General features: G+C 45.9%; 2 protein-coding genes across 8 annotated transcripts in view; one reads left to right on the plus strand and one right to left on the minus strand.

Moving 5' to 3' along the window:
- The window catches only part of LOC140106026 (uncharacterized), a 582,332-nt gene that overhangs the window by 344,092 nt on the left and 218,276 nt on the right, over positions 1–19,964 (plus strand). The window contains exon 13 of one of the 6 annotated variants that reach the window (XM_072130189.1): positions 1,842–3,243. The exons of 4 other annotated variants lie outside the window; for them this stretch is intronic. In XM_072130189.1, the coding sequence (XP_071986290.1) occupies positions 1,842–2,923 (1,082 nt within the window). In that variant the 3' untranslated portion in view covers positions 2,924–3,243. Of the gene's footprint in view, positions 1–1,841; positions 3,244–19,964 lie in introns of those variants that run through there. One more of the 6 variants, XM_072130188.1, reaches the window with a different exon arrangement.
- Positions 15,874–19,964, minus strand: part of LOC140106080 (uncharacterized) — a 29,266-nt gene continuing 25,175 nt past the window's right edge. For both annotated transcript variants that reach the window (XM_072130291.1, XM_072130290.1), the window contains exon 7: positions 15,874–17,117. In XM_072130291.1, coding sequence (XP_071986392.1) covers positions 16,000–17,117 — 1,118 coding nt within the window. In that variant the 3' untranslated portion in view covers positions 15,874–15,999. The remainder of the gene's footprint in view (positions 17,118–19,964) is intronic.

The following is a 19,964-nucleotide window of genomic DNA, read 5'->3' on the forward strand; positions in this document are numbered from 1 at the left end:
CTGCTTCTTTAGAGTACGGTAATACCAGACATGTGGATGTCAGCTGCTGTTTTTGGAAGGCCAATTTGGCTGCAAATGTTTTGTGGTGCCACAGTTTACTTGAAGAGCCTCTGAAGTAACAGTACAATAGAAACCCCCCAAAGATGTCACCATTTAGGAAACTAGACCCCTCAAAGAATTTATCTGGGGCTGTAGTGAGCATTTTAACTCCAAACATGTAAAATGTAATACAAGGTCAATGGTGCAGAGTAAAAATTTCATTTTATTCTCAAATATGTCATTTTGGTGCCAAATATATTGGGGCAGATTTACTTACCCGGCCCATTCGCGATCCAGCGGCGCGTTCTCTGCGGTGGATTCGGGTCTTCCGGCGATTCACTAAGGCAGTTCCTCCGACGTTCACCAGGTGTCTCTGCTGCGCTGAAGAGCATCAGAACGCACTGGAGTACACCAAGCCGGGCCGAGTGAAAGTAAGAGCGTGCCGAGCAACACTTTTTTTTTTTAAATGCATCGTTTTTTCCGAATCCGCCGGGTTTTTGTTCGGCCACCCCCCCCCCCCCCCAATTTCCGCCGCGTGCATGCCGGCGCCGATGCGCCAAAAACCCGGGGCAATACAGGGAAATATCGGCGCAAATCGGAAATATTCGGGTAACACGTCTGGAAAACGTGAATCGGGCCCTTAGTAGATGACCCCCATTGTGTCCAAATCATGCCACTTTAGACAAACACTCCAAAAATCATTCTGCGGGTTGTACAGAGTACTGCAGTGCCCCCTATGTGCCAATAATCTACAGGATTGGCTCAGTATGAGCAAATTATAGCTTTTGGAGCTCCCTTTTCACTAGATTGGTGTTGGGGAGCCCCTGAGGTACCAGTACAATAGAAAGCCCCAAGAAGTGACCCCCATTTCCGGAAAGCGTACCCCTCAAAGAATTTATCTAGGGTTGTATGACCATTTTAACCCCTAAGATCCTGGCTAAAATGTAATACAAAGTGAAGCACAGACATTGTACATATTTTTTTTTTTCTTTAATATTTTTGTTTTTGGCATCATGATGCATTTGTAGATGCCCTTAGGGATCAGTACAGTAGAAACCCCTGAGAACTGACCCGATTTGAAAACTACATCCCTCCATGAATTAATTTAGGGATAATGGATAATGCACAGTACAAAATATCCATTATGTCATCTTGTGCCCCGCTCCTGCCACGGGAGACAAACACCCCAAAAATCATGATGCGGGTTCTGCCAGGTGCAGCAATACCCCATATGGGGCAATAATCTACAGGCTGGTACATGGCAGGGCTTAGAAGTGAAGGTGCGGCATGATGTATAAGCTGTGAGAGTGCATCAGGGAAATAAAGAAATTCTACATCCAGGGACATCTCCATTATTCATAACCCTGGTTTCCCGGCGATGTTGGAGAGCGGCAATCGACGTCACACGACCAATCTGATTGGTCCTGTGATGTCATCGGGTTGGCGTTGACTAGCGATGCCGACCCGCTCCGTGAGACCGGGTGACGTCACAGAACCAGGAAGAGATCACGTCCGATATATAGATCAACCTCCTAATTGGGCAAATCTCTCTTCAGCCGTTGCAATGCGTTTTGAAACGCATGCGCTAAACGCCACGTGTGACCGTAGCCTCAGGGGCTCTGACACCTGTTTTTTTTTTTTTTTTTTGCAAAACCTAATAATAAGGAGTTTATCACCTGTAAGAACCACATCAAAAACCTCCGCACTCTTCTTCCAAATTTGCCAATGTAAGATGTTAATTCATTTTTTATTACCTTATAGAACATGTTGTAAAGTAATGAAATCCGTGCTTTTCATTGTAGCAAATGATTTCGGCAACAACTTGGGAGGAAACTTCCGTGAATCTCCAACCTATAAAGCAGAGGAGAAAGATGTTGTGCAGCAATTCTCTGAAGACCTCCTCCCCACTAATGAACACCCAGGGATTCCTGATCTCCCAAATCATGAAGTTACCCATTACTCACAGATTGTTCTCCCTAGGACGGGGCACAGAGAGGGGAACATGTTTCAGTGTGGTGAATGCGGGAAACAGTTTACAAAAAAGTCCAATCTATTTGTACACCAAAGAATTCACACAGGGGAGAAGCCCTACTCCTGTGCCGAATGCGGGAAGTGCTTCACCTGTAAATCGGGGCTGGACCAACACGAGAGGACGCACACGGGGGAGAAGCCCTTTGTATGCTCAGATTGTGGGAAATGTTTTACACGGAAATCATTTCTTTTGAGGCACAAAACCCTTCACACTGGGGAGAAACCATTTGCCCTCACCTGTGCAGAATGTGGGAAATGTTTTACGAAAAAATCCGGTCTCGTCGAACATCAGAGAACTCACACAGGGGAGAAACCTTTCTCGTGTTCAGAATGTTGGAAATGTTTTATTACTAAAGCCAAGCTCCGCGATCACCAGAGAATCCACACAGGGGAGAAGCCTTTTGCATGTTCTCAATGTGGAAAAGGTTTTATCCAAAAGTCGGTCCTTGTCGAACATTTGAGAATTCACACAGGGGAGAAGCCGCATTTGTGTTCCGAATGTGGAAAGTGTTTTACCCAGAAATCAAATCTTCTTAAACATCAGAGATTTCACACAGGAGAGAAGCCGTATCCATGCTCTGAATGCGGGAAGCGCTTCACCCAGAAATCGGATCTCTTGGACCATCAGAGAATTCACACAGAGGAGAAGCCATTTTTGTGCACTGAATGTGGGAAATCTTTTATAACTAAAGTCAAGCTTGGGATTCATCAGAGAACTCACACGGGGGAAAAGCCGTTCTTGTGTTCGCAGTGTGGGAAGTGTTTTACCAGGAAATCGAGTCTTGCCCATCACCAGAGGAATCATACAATACCTGATCACAATGACGGCAGAACAAGTGCTGGTTACCCATAGCTGAGGCCATGTTGTCCTGTCCCTGTGGGTGGGATTTACTGGATGAAATCTAGGACTCAGCGTTTCCGATCCGTCCAGAAGTTCTACATCTGGTCCCTTAATCCTGCTGCCTCAAGGAACAGAACTTCAATCAGACACAACATTGTCACTAAGTCTCTGTATTACTGGGGAGTAGAACTTATTCATTATCCAGAAGACCCCCCCAGTACAAATGCCATCCATCCTCCCACCGTCTTTCCATGTTTTATGTGAGGATTGAAATATTCAAATTTATTTAAATTCAAAGGAAATAAAGGAAACTTTGTATTAATCTCCATCAAACCAGTTGTATCAGTGCCGTGTATAAATAATATTGTATGATGGTTTTCCTGTAGGACACGATGTTCTGTGACGTTCTGCACCCCATAGGGCAGGGAACTGCAACCCCAAACCCACTTATTAATCCCAATCTGCCAATTGAAGCGATTCCCACAGCTTTCAGTGGTATCGCCATATTGAATTCACCAGAAGGAGGGAAAATTCCGCTTGTCTTTGTAGCTTCTCTTCAGGGCCCCCAGTGCAGGAAGAATGGGGCGGGGGCCGGGAGCCCCAATGATCTGATCCCAGAGCTTAGGATGTGACCCTATAACTTCAATAGCGCTGAGTGGGGCAAGTCCTAATCTGTTTGGCATACCCTGTGCTGGGGCGTTTGCTCACAGACGGGGCTCAGAGTGCGGCCTCTAGCACCCATGCCATAGGTTCACCGCCACGGCCCCAGGGGTACACCAGGACAGCTTGGTCTCATTGTCACAGACACCCTCTGGACACATGAGAATGCCATATACCGCACCTCTGGTGCTGCCATTAACCCTGACACTCTCCCCAGTGACACAGAGCCCGGTCAGTGCACAGAGTTACCAGATGTAGGTGTTGATACGGTAAAAGAGGAGGAACTATTGCTCTCAGCAGTAATCTCAGTGTCCTGCGCAGAACTACAAACAGCAACTAGAATGGAATTATAGCAGATGCACTGAGCGTCCACACAGGGACTGGTGAGCCCTTCAGGGAAGGAGGAGGGGGAGCCCTGGTCAAAATTTGACCATTCTAAATTTCGCCTCCATTTTGATTCAATTCCTACGAAGATCTCAAGGTTCCTCATCACCTCACACTCCACAGCAGGAAATGGCAGGAGAGACTCTCCAAGTCTTCAGGCTGTCCCCTCATGTGCTGTGCTGAAGTGCTAGATAGATAGGAAATGATTGATAGACATAAATATGAGATCGGTAGATAGGAGACAGATAGATAGATACATATATAGGAGATGGATATAAGATAGATATGAGCTAGATACATAGATGAATATGAGATTGATAGGAGATAGATAGATAGATAGATAGATAGATAGATAGATATGAGCTAGATAGATGAATATGAGATAGATAGATGATTGGTTGATAGATATTTGATAGATAGAAAGGAGATAAATATAAGATAGATAGATATAAACCAAAAATGAAAAAGTAACCATACAGTAATCATACTGATATGTCATGTGACATACACCAGATAAAGCCTCTTCAGATATCACTGAGAATTCAAAAAAAACTAAGAAAGAGGAAATAACCAAGGTGTCAAAAATAATTATGAAAATTATCTTTATTACATATGAAAATAATAAAATGTCTATAAAAATGAATCCATCTCCAAAAGAGAAAAAAAAGAAGATGCCAGGTGATAGGTCCTGAGTAACCAGGTGAGTATAGAAGTAATATAAGCAGTAATGCAGGCTACACTTACCTGCCCATGTGCCATTGTACATACAGGGGGTAAGAGCCCAAGGTCATACAAGCGCTGGCACATACAGTGATGAAGAAATAATCGCCAAAATGTGAAGGACAGAGGGACAAACTATTACCCGGCGTGTAACCCTGGCGCGTTGTCAAGGGATGACGCCAGGCAAAAGAGACATAAAAAACACATACAGTATATACTCGAGTATAAGCCGTTACCGAGTCTAAGCCGAGACCCCTAATTTTGAAAAAAAAAAAAAACAACAACTAGAAAATCTATTGACTCGAGTATAAGCCGAGTTAGGCTTCTACTCGAGTATATACGGTTATTAGTAGATAGATAAAATCTACTAATCTCATGTGTAGTTCATGCAGGGGAATGGTCACACTAACATTTAAACATCACAACATCATATACCTGCCCAACTAACGGGTGACAATGTAACATCAAGGTCCATTAACCCTTTCACGACTGCCATAGGGCTACACATGGATATAACCACTACATCTCCGGAACCAGGAAAAATTTAAAAAAAAAACATTATTTTTTTGTGGCAGATTAATAAGATCACCCCTTTAATATAATGTATGTATTGTGTATGGAGGCTTCACTGTACCAGAGATACATTGACAAATAATACAAGACAATTACATATTTTAGATTAGTACATGATATCTCCGGGTCTGTGAAGCATCAGTGCACAATCCTGAGCTCATATTAAAGGGGAGACTCTCCTGTTTCCTCGGACATCGGGTTTTGATGTGTAAGGGTTCAGGAGATATCGGTGTTTGAAGTGCGCCCTCCTCCAGCTGCGGGAGACTCTCACTTTGCAGAAGTACATGCACCCTCAGCGTATGAACATGGGAAAGTGTGATCGAATAATAGTGTACAAATGAATACTATAGTTGAGAATAATTTAATAATTTGGAAAAAAAACGGTTCCGTATAACACTTTAAAAATATTAGTATAGACAATCTTAAATAATGCAAAAAATAAAAAAGGAGGAGCAAGTTGGTGTCTCAAAGGTCATAACAACAAATATAAATGCATAAAAAGTGTCATTTAAATAATCACTCAGGCACAAATGAGGATCGGTCGTGAAGGTGTTAAAAAAAAATAATTCTGTTGGCTGCTTAGTATTAAAAGAGGTAAAGAAACAGAGGCTTAAAGGGAACCTACCACCATGAATCTACCTATAAAAGGTAGATGGGGTGGTAGGTGGATCAATAAGACGTGAGGATAGACCTTTTAAGGGCTAATCCTCACGTCCCTGCACTGTTTGGATAACTTTTATTAGCCGAATATGTACATTTTGTTAATCGGCTACTGGGGCATGGAGTTGTCGGAGCTGAGGTTACACATTGTGGCTACTCCACGGCCCAGTAGCCTCTTTGTTCCTCCTACCCAAAATCCTTGGCCCGCAGCTCCCGTAGCTGTGCGCCCTCGTCGGACAAATCTGCTGTCTGCGCATGCGGTCACTGCTCTGAAGCAGGAGCTGCACAGGCGCGGGCCTGTTAGTCGGATGAGGACGAGTTCGTCGGATGGGGGCGCGCCGAAGATTTTGGGTAGGAGGAACAAAGAGGCTACTGGGGCGTGGAGTAGCTGCACCGTGTAGCCTCAGCTCCGGCTACTCCGTGCCCCAGTAGCCTCTTAAAAAAATTTACATATTCGCTAATAAAAGTTATCCAAAAAGTGTGGGGACGTGAGGATTAGCCCTTAAAAGGTCTATTCTCACGCCCTATTGATCCACCTACCACCCCATCTACCTTTATAGGTAGATTCGTGGTGGTAGGTTCCCTTTAAACTCTGTGTTCTGTGAAATGAAATCTACTTATAAGATACTATGGACACATATTAACAACTTAAGATGCACATTTCCAATAAAAACTGATACTTTGTTGCATGCTATAAAGGAAACCTACCATGTGATTTCATGCGTTATGAAGCACACATACCTTGAGAATGCTGCAGCTACACTGATGCAGGATCATATCTTGGTTAATCCCTGAGCTGAGTGGTTTTGCTGATAAAACAGATATAACATTATGATAATGAAGCTCTGTCCCTTCTCTTGCTCCTTCAGCGCTTGGCTCCGCGCTTCTCCTAGCCTGTGATTTTTTCTCTGCAGGGGAAGATGATGCAATCACTGTTCTCCCTGCCAGACAGAATAATCAATTGCTGCACCATCCCCCAGCTGCTGTGTATGAGTGATCCAGCTCAGGTTGATTAGTCATGCTTGACTAGCCTCCAATTGTAATTGCAAGCTCAGTGTTGATCAAGACAGCCATGCTGACCCAGCTTTCCAACGGTCCTGAATGTTATAATAGTTTTTTTCAACAAAACCACTCAGGGATTAACCAAGATATGATCCTGCATCAGTGTAGATACAGCATTCTCAAGGTATGTTTGCTTCATAATGCATCAAATCACATGGTAGGTTTCCTTTAAGCCTTTCCTACAGCTAATGCTGTCTGCAGTACAGAGCTTCTTACACGCTGATTGTGTCCATTTCTCCTCACACGCATTGTATCTAAAATTCATAAGCTATTACCCCCCCCCCCCCCCCAACATGTTTTGCCTCTTCCCTGGCTTTTGCACATGCGAGTCATCTTATTCTCTCGTAAAATCTAAATGATGTAGTGCGAATGTCCCCACAATCCATGGGTTTGTGCGCATGTCGGTAAGACTTACTTGTCTCGATCTCCCGATAGGTCCAGCTGGTCTGCGCATGTCACCGAACTTCTGTTCTTTAGATTCGGCACATCGGGATGGTCTGCGCATGTCAATGGATTCTTCATTACAATGTCCGCCAAGCACAAATGTCTACGCCTGCTATATACACTCACCGGCCACTTTATTAGGTACACCTGTCCAACTGCTCGTTAACACTTAATTTCTAATCAGCCAATCACATGGCGGCAACTCAGTGCATTTAGGCATGTAGACATGGTCAAGACAATCTCCTGCAGTTCTCCCGAGCATCAGTATGGGGAAGAAAGGTGATTTGTGGCCTTTGAACGTGGCATGGTTGTTGGTGCCAGAAGGGCTGGTCTGAGTATTTCAGAAACTGCTGATCTACTGGGATTTTCACGCACAACCATCTCTAGGGTTTACAGAGAATGGTCCGAAAAAGAAAAAACATCCAGTGAGCGGCAGTTCTGTGGGCGGAAATGCCTTGTTGATGCCAGAGGTCAGAGGAGAATGGGGCAGACTGGTTCGAGCTGATAGAAAGGCAACAGTGACTCAAATCTCCATCCGTTACAACCAAGGTAGGCAGAAGAGCATCTCTGAACGCACAGTACGTCCAACTTTGAGGCAGATGGGCTACAGCAGCAGAAGACCACACCGGGTGCCACTCCTTTCAGCTAAGAACAGGAAACTGAGGCTACAATTTGCACAAGCTCATCGAAATTGGACAGTAGAAGATTGGAAAAACGTTGCCTGGTCTGATGAGTCTCGATTTCTGCTGCGACATTCGGATGGTAGGGTCAGAATTTGGCATCAACAACATGAAAGCATGGATCCATCCTGCCTTGTATCAGCGGGTCAGGCTGGTGGTGCTGGTGTCATGGATCCATCCTGCCTTGTATCAGCGGCTCAGGCTGGTGGTGTCATGGTGTCTTTGGGCCCCTTGGTACAACGCCACAGCCTACCTGAGTATTGTTGCTGCCCATGTCCATCCCTTTATGACCACAATGTACCCTGTAACATCTGATGGCTACTTTCAGCAGGATAATGCGCCATGTCATAAAGCTGGAATCATCTCAGACTGGTATCTTGAACATGACAATGAGGTCACTGGACACAAATGGCCTCCACAGTCACCAGATCTCATCCAATAGAGCATCTTTGGGATGTGGTGGAACGGGAGATTCGCATCATGGATGTGCAGCCGACAAATCTGCGGCAACTGTGTGATGCCATCATGTCAATATGGACCAAAATCTCTGAGGAGCTTCCAGCACCTTGTTGTATCTATGCCACGAAGAATTGAGGCAGTTCTGAAGGCAAAAGGGGGTCCAACCCGTTACTAGCATGGTGTACCTAATAAAGAGGCCGGTGAGTGTATATATCTACTCTCCATATCAGAGCGGTATACACACGTACTTCTGAACTTGATGTTCGCTGTTTCTCTACATGATTACTAGGTAAGTACCATATCTTGAATTGCTGTGTATAGTGTGTCGGACTGACCCACCAGGGTACCAGAGGATCCTCCGGTGGGCCCCCAGAGGTGCATCAGGAAACAACATAATTTGAAGGCTGCTAGAGTATATTTCCTGGGGGATAATGAAGAGTGGCCCCCCAGATTGATTTTCTCTGGTGGGCCTAAGGAAACCCAGTCTGACACTGGTCTGTATTTCGTGTTATTTCATATTTTAGATATGGTGATGTGCTCGTCTTATATTTTTACTTTTTTATCGTTTATATTCATCGAGTCGCGGCATTGAAAATCTGTCCACATACCATGTCAAGACAGTCCGCACTTGATGGTATCTCGTATTCTGGATAGCATTGGCATTATTAATTATTCCAGTTGTCAAAGTTACACTTTAGGATGCTCGTCTACTTTTATCACGTTTTTATACATAGTATGGATTTTTGTGGGGAAAGCGATGCATCAAAATTTTTATCATCACAATGTTTTTGTTTACCTTGTATATAGGTGAACCTTCATTTACATTAATTGTGTTTATATTTATTGAAGAAGGGGTTGAGAGCCTTTGTGCCCATTAATTACGTTTTTGGAGAACTTATATATTCAGTGTCAGTGGTGTAACTAGGAGTGGCAGGGCCCCATAGCTGGCTTCGGTATGGGGCCCCCCCTTCACACTTAAAAATTATACATATTTGTATATTCACACATGCGAGTTACAAGAACACATTTGTACACTCATGCGGTGACATATACACACAGCATATATACACACATACAGGCGGTCCCCTACTTAAGGACACCCGATTTACAGACAACCCCTAGTTACAGACGGACCCCTCTGCCCCCTGTGACCTCTGGTGACCTCTCTGGATGTTACTATAGTCCCAGGCTGCAATGATCAGCTGTAAGGTGTCTGTAATGAGGTTTTATTGATAATCCTTGGTCCAATTACAGCAAAATTTTGAAACTCCAATTGTCACTGGGGCAAAAGAAAAAAATTTGTCTAGAACTTCAATTATAAAATATACAGTTTCGACTTACATACAAATTCAACTTAAGAACAAACCTCCAGACCCTATCTTGTATGTAACCCGGGGACTGCCTGTACAGTATATGCAGACATCATACACCGTATACACATCACATATAAGTTATATACATATTATGATGTACAAAGATGTACTCTTCAGTTTGTCAGGTTGGTTGCTGGGGCCCCCTGACAATGTGGGCCTGAGGGTGCATTCATTGTCAAAGGTGGCTTTATTTGTACAAGTAGGACCGTAAGTATTGGCCTACTGGTATTCCCTTCTTTAAACTGTGCGGATGCCAGCTTCGCCAATCAAGGAAGCTTGAATTTGTTGATGTTGGTTTCCATTTGTGAGTAATTTTGTACTGGTTGACATGTGCATATTTGTGGTGGGGTGATCTCCATTTTTTTTGTTTGGTTCCTCCTTTTTGTTGTCTGTTCAGGGTGTCGGACCTAGGATCTTCAGATCCAGAGAAATCGGATTCAGAAATATCCGTGTAATAATTTCTTTGGCCAGTTGATGGTTTATTCCTAGTTATGTTTCTAGTGAAATATATCTGTCCTGACTCAAAGTCTTGTCTTGTGTTTTTTCTCTTTAATCTCATTAGTCAGCGTATGAATGTTCTTTAGCAGTTTCTTTTCTCGGGTATTGAAATCTGGGTGTTGATTAAAGGTTTGGATCTCCTTTATCGCTTTTAAAATTTTCACTCACTTTTATTAGATAAGTTCTCTCATAGGCTTTGGTTTGGATGCATTTAAAAAAACAACATGTTACTCACTCCTCAGATCTTAGCCTCCACCTTGGTGCTCCTGTACAGCCCCTCCCCTCCTGCTCCTTCACAGAGATCACAGCCTGGTGAGATGACATCAGTGGGGAAGGGAGGAGCTGTACAGAAGCACAAAGGTGGGGGCTGAGAGCTGAGGAGTCTGCAGCACAGACAAGTCACATGTTGTTTTGACTTGTGACTACCCCAGGATTTTGTCAGGGTGCAAGGTAAGTTATAACCAGGGGTGTAACCACAGTGGTAGCAGCCATGACTATGGGGCCCACTACCTGACATACTAAAGAGTGGAGGATGTGCACCATTATATACATATTATGCTGCACATTGTACAGCATAATATGTATATAACATACATGTGATGCATATATGTTGTATCTGTGATGTGTATATGTTGTATGTGTATGGTGTGTTATATACTGTATGTGTGCATATATGCTGTATGTTTGTATATGGCACCTTATGTGCCTGTATATGCTCTATATGTGTCCACATGAGTGTATAAATGTATTATTGTAGCTCGCATGTGTGAGTACTACAAATATTTGGGAAAGGGGGCCCCATTCAGAAATCTGCTATGAGGCCCTGCATCTCATGGTTACGCCCCTGGTTATAACACACAATTATACTGTAATATTGTCTTTAGTGAAAATGAGGTCCCTGGTGATAGGTTCCCTTTGCACCTAAAAAAAACGTGCTTAGTCCAACAGAAAACCGGCGCACGTTCCTTAGTAAATGTGCCCCATTATTGGACACATTGTTTTGGAGTGGGAGTTGTTCACACATGTGCGCAACAATTAATTTTACCTGTAGAAATAATCGCTGCGTTCTGTTGGGCAGCATTCACATTAGATGTTAGGTAGTTATACCTGTCATTTACTGACACGGTATGTGGGCCAGTAGTCACAATATGCACTTAGTGATGTATTCGGCCTTTGATTTATACTGAGGTGGGAAGTATTCACACTGTGCATTTTGTGTCTAGTTTGAGATTTACCAGCCCACTGGCTTGGGAGGTGTTCACACTATCCAGAAATGTGGCTTTTAGGGTGCGTTAAGAACAGCTGAGAAAAAAATGATGGTGAACTCTGGCGGACCTGAGCGGGGAAGTGACACATGCAGGATATCGGGAGCACGATCTTAGTGACTTCCCGCACAGCGCATTATACACGGACAATGCACTTACATGCACCAGGAAGAAGAAGGTGAACTCCGGGGACCTGAGCAGGGAGGCGACACATGCAGGATATCGGGCGCACGATCTTAGTGACTCCCCGCACAGCGCATTATACACAGACAATGCACTTACATGCACCAGGAAGAAGAAGGTGAACTCCATGGACCTGAGCGGGGAAGCGACACATGCAGGATATCGGGCGCAGGATCTTAGTGACTCCCCGCACAGCGCATTATACACGGACAATGCACTTACATGCACTAGGAAAAAGAAGGTGAACTCCGGGGACCTGAGCGGGGGAAAGCGACACATGCAGGATATCGGGCACACGATCTTAGTGACTCCCCGCACAGCGCAATATACACGGACAATGCACTTACATGCCCCAGGAAGAAGAAGGTGAACTCCAGGGACCTGAGCGGGGAAGCGACACATGCAGGATATCGGGCGCAGGATCTTAGTGACTCCCCGCACAGCGCATTATACACGGACAATGCACTTACATGCACTAGGAAGAAGGTGAACTCCGGGGACCTGAGCGGGGGGAAGCGACACATGCAGGATATCGGGCGCAGGATCTTAGTGACTCCCCGCACAGCGCATTATACACGGACAATGCACTTACATGCACTAGGAAGAAGGTGAACTCCGGGGACCTGAGCGGGGAAGCGACACATGCAGGATATCGGGCACACGATCTTAGTGACTCCCCGCACAGCGCATTATACACGGAGAGTGCACTTACATGCACCAGGAAGAAGAAGGTGAACTCCGGGGACCTGAGCGGGGAAGCGACACATGCAGGATATCGGGCGCAGGATCTTAGTGACTCCCCGCACAGCGCATTATACACGGACAATGCACTTACATGCACTAGGAAGAAGAAGGTGAACTCCGGGGACCTGAGCGGGGGGAAGCGACACATGCAGGATATCGGGCACACGATCTTAGTGACTCCCCGCACAGCGCATTATACACGGAGAGTGCACTTACATGCACCAGGAAGAAGAAGGTGAACTCCGGGGACCTGAGCGGGGAAGAGACACATGCAGGATATCGGGTGCAGGATCTTAGTGACTCCCCGCACAGCGCATTATACACGGAGAGTGCACTTACATGCACCAGGAAGAAGAAGGTGAACTCCGGGGACCTGAGCGGGGAAGCGACACATGCAGGATATCGGGCGCACGATCTTAGTGACTCCCTGCACAGCACATTATACACGGACAATGCACTTACATGCACCAGGAAAAAGAAGGTGAACTCCAGGGACCTGAGCGGGGAAGTGACACATGCAAGATATCGGACGCAGGATCTTAGTGACTCCCCGCACAGCGCATTATACACGGACAATGCACTTACATGCACCAGGAAGAGGAAGGTGAACTCTGGGGACCTGAGCTGGGAAGCGACACATGCAGGATATCGGGCGTAGGATCTTAGTGACTCCCCGCACAGCGCATTATACACGGACAATGCACTTACATGCACCAGGAAGAAGAAGGTGAACTCCGGGGACCTGAGCGGGGAAGCGACACATGAAGGATATCGGGGGCAGGATCTTAGTGACTCCCCGCACAGCGCATTATACACGGACAATGCACTTACATGCACCAGGAAGAAGAAGGTGAACTCCGGGGACCTGAGCGGGGAAGCGACACATGCAGGATATCGGGCGCACGATCTAAGTGACTCCCCGCACAGCGCATTATACATGGACAATGCACTTACATGCACCAGGAAGAGGAAGGTGAACTCCGGGGACCTGAGCGGGGAAGCAACACATGCAGGATATCGGGCGCAGGATCTTAGTGACTCCCCGCACAGCGCATTATACACGGACAATGCACTTACAAGCACCAGGAAGAAGAAGGTGAACTCCGGGGACCTGAGCGGAGAAGCAATACATGCAAGATATCGGGCACACGATCTTAGTGACTCCCCGCACAGCGCATTATACATGGACAATGCACTTACATGCACCGGGAAGAGGAAGGTGAACTCCGGGGACCTGAGCGGGGAAGCGACACATGCAGGATATCGGGCGCACGATCTTAGTGACTCCCCGCACAGCGCATTATACATGGACAATGCACTTACATGCACCAGGAAGAGGAAGGTGAACTCCGGGGACCTGAGCGGGGAAGCAACACATGCAGGATATCAGGCGCAGGATCTTAGTGACTCCCCGCACAGCGCATTATACACGGACAATGCACTTACAAGCACCAGGAAGAAGAAGGTGAACTCCGGGGACCTGAGCGGGGAAGCGACACATGGAGGATATCGGGCGCACAATCTTAGTGACTCCCCGCACAGCGCATTATACACGGACAATGCACTTACATGCACCAGGAAGAAGAAGGTGAACTCCGGGGACCTGAGCGGGGAAGCGACACATGAAGGATATCGGGGGCAGGATCTTAGTGACTCCCTGCACAGCGCATTTACACGGACAATGCACTTACATGCACCAGGAAGAAGAAGGTGAACTCCGGGGACCTGAGCGGGGAAGTGACACATGCAGGATATCAGGCGCACGATCTAAGTGACTCCCCGCACAGTGCATTGTCGTCGGACATTCTACTCGGGTGAACTCCGTCGGCCGGGTAAGTAAATGTGCCCCAATTTGTCCCAAAGATAACTTGATTCATACAATTACACGGAAACATCAAAAAAGATACAGAAGTGAAAAACAAAAACAAAAGGAAAACAAAAAACGGTGAGCTTTAAAAAAAATGTAAATATAATTAAAACAATCCTAAATAAATATAAATCTACACCTTTTATAGGAATTTCATGTGTTATGTTTGATTCTTGACTGAGACTCGCTCATGTGGCTGCTTATCTAAAAGGTGATGTTTTTGTTGTACAGGCAGTCCCCACGTTACATACAAGATGGGTTCTGTAGCTTTGTTCTTAAGTTGAATTTGTATGCAACTCGGAACTGTAAATTTTATAATTTTAACCACAGACAATCCAACTGGATTTTAAAACTTTTGGGTTGTCATAAGAACGAGGATTAGTAATAAGCCTTAACTGCAGACACCTCTGATACCTCTAGGGCATACAGTACAGTAAATTGCCAACATCCAGAGGTCCGTTTGAAACTAGGAGTCGTCCGAAAGTCGGGTGTTCTTAAGTAGGGGACCGCTTGTATACCAGTAACAAGTACCATCGTGTACAATATTTCCCTGTGTTATATCTATTGTGATTAATTGATCTGGAACTACCAGACGGTTTAATGTCTAGGGCTATAGGGGTGGTGGATTCAAAGGTGTTTCCGTTTTTGTTGGGTGCATATTTGTACTTTTTAATTGCTTTTAGAAAATATATGTATCTGTGTTTTGTCTGTATTTGATAGAAGTTGCCCCCCCCCCACCTTGCTAAAATCAAACAAAATTGGTGTCAAACAATTGTGCTATGTTCTCGTCTGTGCCGCTATCGTTTTTAAGATATTAATGAAAGTTTCCAGAGGTCATCAGAGGTCAACTAGCCCCCCCCCCCCACATTGCCCAAATCAAACAAAACTGCTGCCGAACAATTCTGCTACGTTTGTGCAGATCAAATTTTTTTCTGTGCTGTTTTTGTTTTGAATATATGAACAAAAATGTATAGGTCAAAAGTTCAACCAGCCACCCCACATCAACCGAATCAAACAAAACTGGTGTCAAACGTTAGTGCTACGTTTGTGCAGCAAAAATTTTCGTTTGGGCCGCTCATCTCCTCTACTTCGCACTAATATGACCCAGGGAAAAGCAGAGGAGTGAGAGCGGACACCACTGAGAAGATATGGGTCTCAGCGATCTATACTGATACAATCTACTGGAATATTGTAGGATTTTCTACGCCCCCGCACGCCTCCTCCATAGACTTCTATGACCTCACTTCTCAGTGCATCGGTATCACATTTACCACATATACCGTAGCTCCTTCTTACCGTACAAGAGCAGAAGGATAAAAACTCATAACTACACTGACTACAAATTAAACATTTTTTCCAGTCCTTTCCAGTATTAAAGTAGTCATCCTCATTGTGTACTACTCCTCTCATCATTTCTTTATTGGTCAAAGTGGTAGAGTACAATGCAAGACTTACAGCGGGTCCCAAGACAAAAGGCTGAACACAGTATGACAAATGAATGTACAGAAGTGACCACTTATCCCACGATTTTCACCTCAACTGATGAACTATCTAAGTCGTTGGGCACAACCTCCAAGTTCTCATGAGTTTTCTGGTGTCTAATGAGAATAGGATTCTGGGTAAAACTTTTCCCACATATCAAACATGGAAACGGCCTCTCCCCGGTGTGAATTCTCTGATGCTTAATAAGAGCTGTCTTCTTGGTAAAGCGTTTCCAACATTCTGAACATGAAAATGGCTTCTCCCCTGTGTGAGTTCTCTGATGTTTCACGAGACTTGATGTCAGAGCAAAACATCTGCCACACTCCATACATGAATAGGGCTTCTCCCCAGTGTGGATTCTATAATGTTTGACAAGATCCGATTTCTGGGCAAAAGATTTTCCACATTCCGGACATGAAAATGGCTTCTCTCCTGTGTGAATTCTCTGATGCTTGATAAGATCTGATTTCTTGATAAAACATTTCAAACACTCAGAACATGAAAAAGGCCTTTCCCCCGTGTGAATCTTATGATGTTTAAAAAGATCCGAGCTCTGTGTAAAGCATTTCCCACATTGCTGACAGGAATATGGCTTCTCTCGTGTGTGAGTTCTCTTGTGTTTGACAAGATCTGATTTCTGGGTGAAAGATTTTCCACATTCAGGACATGGAAAAGGTTTCTCCCCCAGGTGAGTCCAATAATGATAATCCAGACCATGCTTCTTGGCAAAACATTTCCCACAATCAGAACATGAAAACGGCTTCGTTCCCGTGTGAATTTTTTGATGTTGTACCAGATTTGATTTCTTGGTAAAAGTTTTCCCACATTCTGAACATGGGAAGAGCGCCTTCATTTTGTTGGTTTTCTTATGTTCTAGATGCAGCTTCTTGGTAATAAGGCCATGGCCTGAATCCAAACATGACAATGAGTTCTCCTCTGTGTGAATTCTCTGATGTTCCTCAGAACCTGGGTTTTGCAGATTACAATGCGAACATTGAATCGATATCTTTCCAATCTGAGTTTTTTTCGTGAACTTGTGCGTAAACCATTCCCCACATCCTAAACATAGACATTTGGTTTCTCCAAGTAAATTATGTGAGATCTTATTTTCGTTTCCTGTGTATGAAAAGTTGTTGTGTCCGTGGTCCTCATCTAGAAAAAAAAAAGAACAGTTGTGTAATCATTGGTTTGGGCTTAAGCTTAAAGGGAACCTATCACCACCTTATACATGTGGATATGGACCATCCTGCTACAACGGACTGAACCCTGGCCAATTACACATCTCCCTGTAAGAGTCACCCATACTTCCTTAAAGTATGTGGGAGTCCATATAGGCAGATCTACCAGATCAATTCCCTCTTCTTAACCGCACAATTGGAGCCATATTGAAAAAAATGGGAGACACTCCCCCTATCGGTCCTGGCAAAGGACCTTCTCCAAACTTGGACTGGATTGGGAAGAAATCTAACCTGGCTTGCCTCCTCCGGCATGTCCTGGACTGGATCGGGAAGAAATCTAACCTGGCTTGCCTCCTCCGGCATGTCCTGGACTGGATCGGGAAGAAATCTAACCTGGCTTGCCTCCTCCGGCATGTCCTGGACTGGATTGGGAAGAAATCTAACCTGGCTTGCCTCCTCCGGCATGTCCTGGACTGGATTGGGAAGAAATCTAACCTGGCTTGCCTCCTCCGGCATGTCCTGGACTGGATCGGGAAGAAATCTAACCTGGCTTGCCTCCTCCGGCATGTCCTGGACTGGATTGGGAAGAAATCTAACCTGGCTTGCCTCCTCCGGCATGTCCTGGACTGGATTGGGAAGAAATCTAACCTGGCTTGCCTCCTCCGGCATGTCCTGGACTGGATCGGGAAGAAATCTAACCTGGCTTGCCTCCTCCGGCATGTCCTGGACTGGATCGGGAAGAAATCTAATCTGGCCTGCTCCTCCGGCATGTCCTGGACTGGATGGGGAAGAAATCTAACTTGGCCTTCCTCCTCCGGCATGTCCTGGACTGGATCGGGAAGAAATCTAACCTGGCTTGCCTCCTCCGGCATGTCCTGGACTGGATCGGGAAGAAATCTAATCTGGCCTGCTTCCTCCGGCATGTCCTGGACTGGATTGGGAAGAAATCTAACTAGGCCTGCCTCCTTCAGCATGTCCTGAACTGGATCGGGAAGAAATCTAACTTGGCCTGCCTCCTTTGGCATGTCCTGGACTGGATCGGGAAGAAATCTAACCTGGCCTGCCTCCTCCGGCATGTCCTGGACTGGATCAAGAGAAATCTAACTTGGCCTGCCTCCTTCGGAATGTCCTGAACTGGATCGGGAAGAAATCTAACCTGGCCTGTCTCCTTCGGCATGTCCTGGACTGGATCGGGAAGAAATCTAACTTGGCCTGCCTCCTCAGGCATGTCCTGGATTGGATCGGGAAGAAATCTAACTTGGCCTGCCTCCTTCAGCATGTCCTGGCTGGATCGGGAAGAAATCTAACTTGGTCTGCCTCCTTCGACATGTCCTGGACTGGAACCCGGAAAAAATCTAACCTGGCCTTCCTCCTCCGGCATGTCCTGGACTGGATAGGGAAGAAATCTAACTTGGCCTGCCTCCTTTGGCATGTTTTGGAGTGGATCAGGAAGAAATCTAACCTGGCCTGCCTCCTTTGGCATGTTTTGGAGTGGATCAGGAAGAAATCTAACCTGGCCTGCCTCCTTCGGCATGTCCTGGACTGGATCGGGAGAAATCTAACTTGGCCTGCCTCCTTTGGCATGTCCTGGACTGGATCGGGAAGAAATCTAACTTGGCCTGCCTCCTTTGGCATGTTTTGGAGTGGATCAGGAAGAAATCTAACCTGGCCTGCCTCCTTCGGAATGTCCTGGACTGGATCGGGAGAAATCTAACTTGGCCTGCCTCCTTTGGCATGTCCTGGACTGGATCGGGAAGAAATCTAACTTGGCCTGCCTCCTTCGGCATGTCTTGGAGTGGATTGGGGAGAAATCTAACCTGGCCTGCCTCCTTTGGCATGTCCTGGACTGGCTAGGGAAGAAATCTAACTTGGCCTGCCTCCTTTGGCATGTCCTGGACTGGATCGGGAGAAATCTAACTTGGCCTGTCTCCTTTGGCATGTCCTGGACTGGATCGGGAAGAAATCTAACTTGGCCTGCCTCCTTTGGCATGTCTTAGAGTGGATCGGGAAGAAATGTAACCTGGCCTGCCTCCTTCGGAATGTCCTGGACTGGATCGGGAGAAATCTAACTTGGCCTGCCTCCTTTGGCATGTCCTGGACTGGATCGGGAAGAAATCTAACTTGGCCTGCCTCCTTTGGCATGTCTTGGAGTGGATCGGGAAGAAATCTAACTTGGCCTGCCTCCTTCGACATGTCCTGGACTGGAACCCGGACGAAATCTAACCTGGCCTGCCTCCTCCGACATGTCCTGGACTGGATTGGGAAGAAATCTAACTTGGCCTGCCTCCTCCGACATGTCCTGGACTAGATCGGGAAGAAATCTAACCTGGCCTGCCTCCTTCGACATGTCCTGGACTGGATTGGGAAGAAATCTAACTTGGCCTGCCTCCTCCGACATGTCCTGGACTGGATCGGGAAGAAATCTAACCTGGCCTGCCTCCTCCGGCATGTCCTGGACTGGATCGGGAAGAAATCTAACTTGGTCTGCCTCCTTCGGCATGTCCTGGACTGGATCGGGGAGAAATCTAACACAGAACTGGAGAGGGGACTGGCACAACCAACCTCTTTGACAGCTTTACTCCACCTGGCATGCATGCCTAAACCGCTCAGAGGCAGTCTGCTTTTGCCAATACCCTAGCCACTTAGAAGGTCTGTAGAAACTGCTGCACATGCCTTTCCTAGCAAGAAGATATCTGCCCCTATGGGATCATTTAGAATTTCCCCAAGGTTAGGGATAATGTCCTATTTTGACACTGAAAGGCCAAAGGGCTAAAAGTGTCAGGCAACCTATTACACCCCAACACCCTAAGACTGTTAACGT

Source organism: Engystomops pustulosus, chromosome 11 (genome assembly GCF_040894005.1).
Source record: "Engystomops pustulosus chromosome 11, aEngPut4.maternal, whole genome shotgun sequence".
NCBI classification, from domain to species: Eukaryota; Metazoa; Chordata; class Amphibia; order Anura; family Leptodactylidae; genus Engystomops; species Engystomops pustulosus.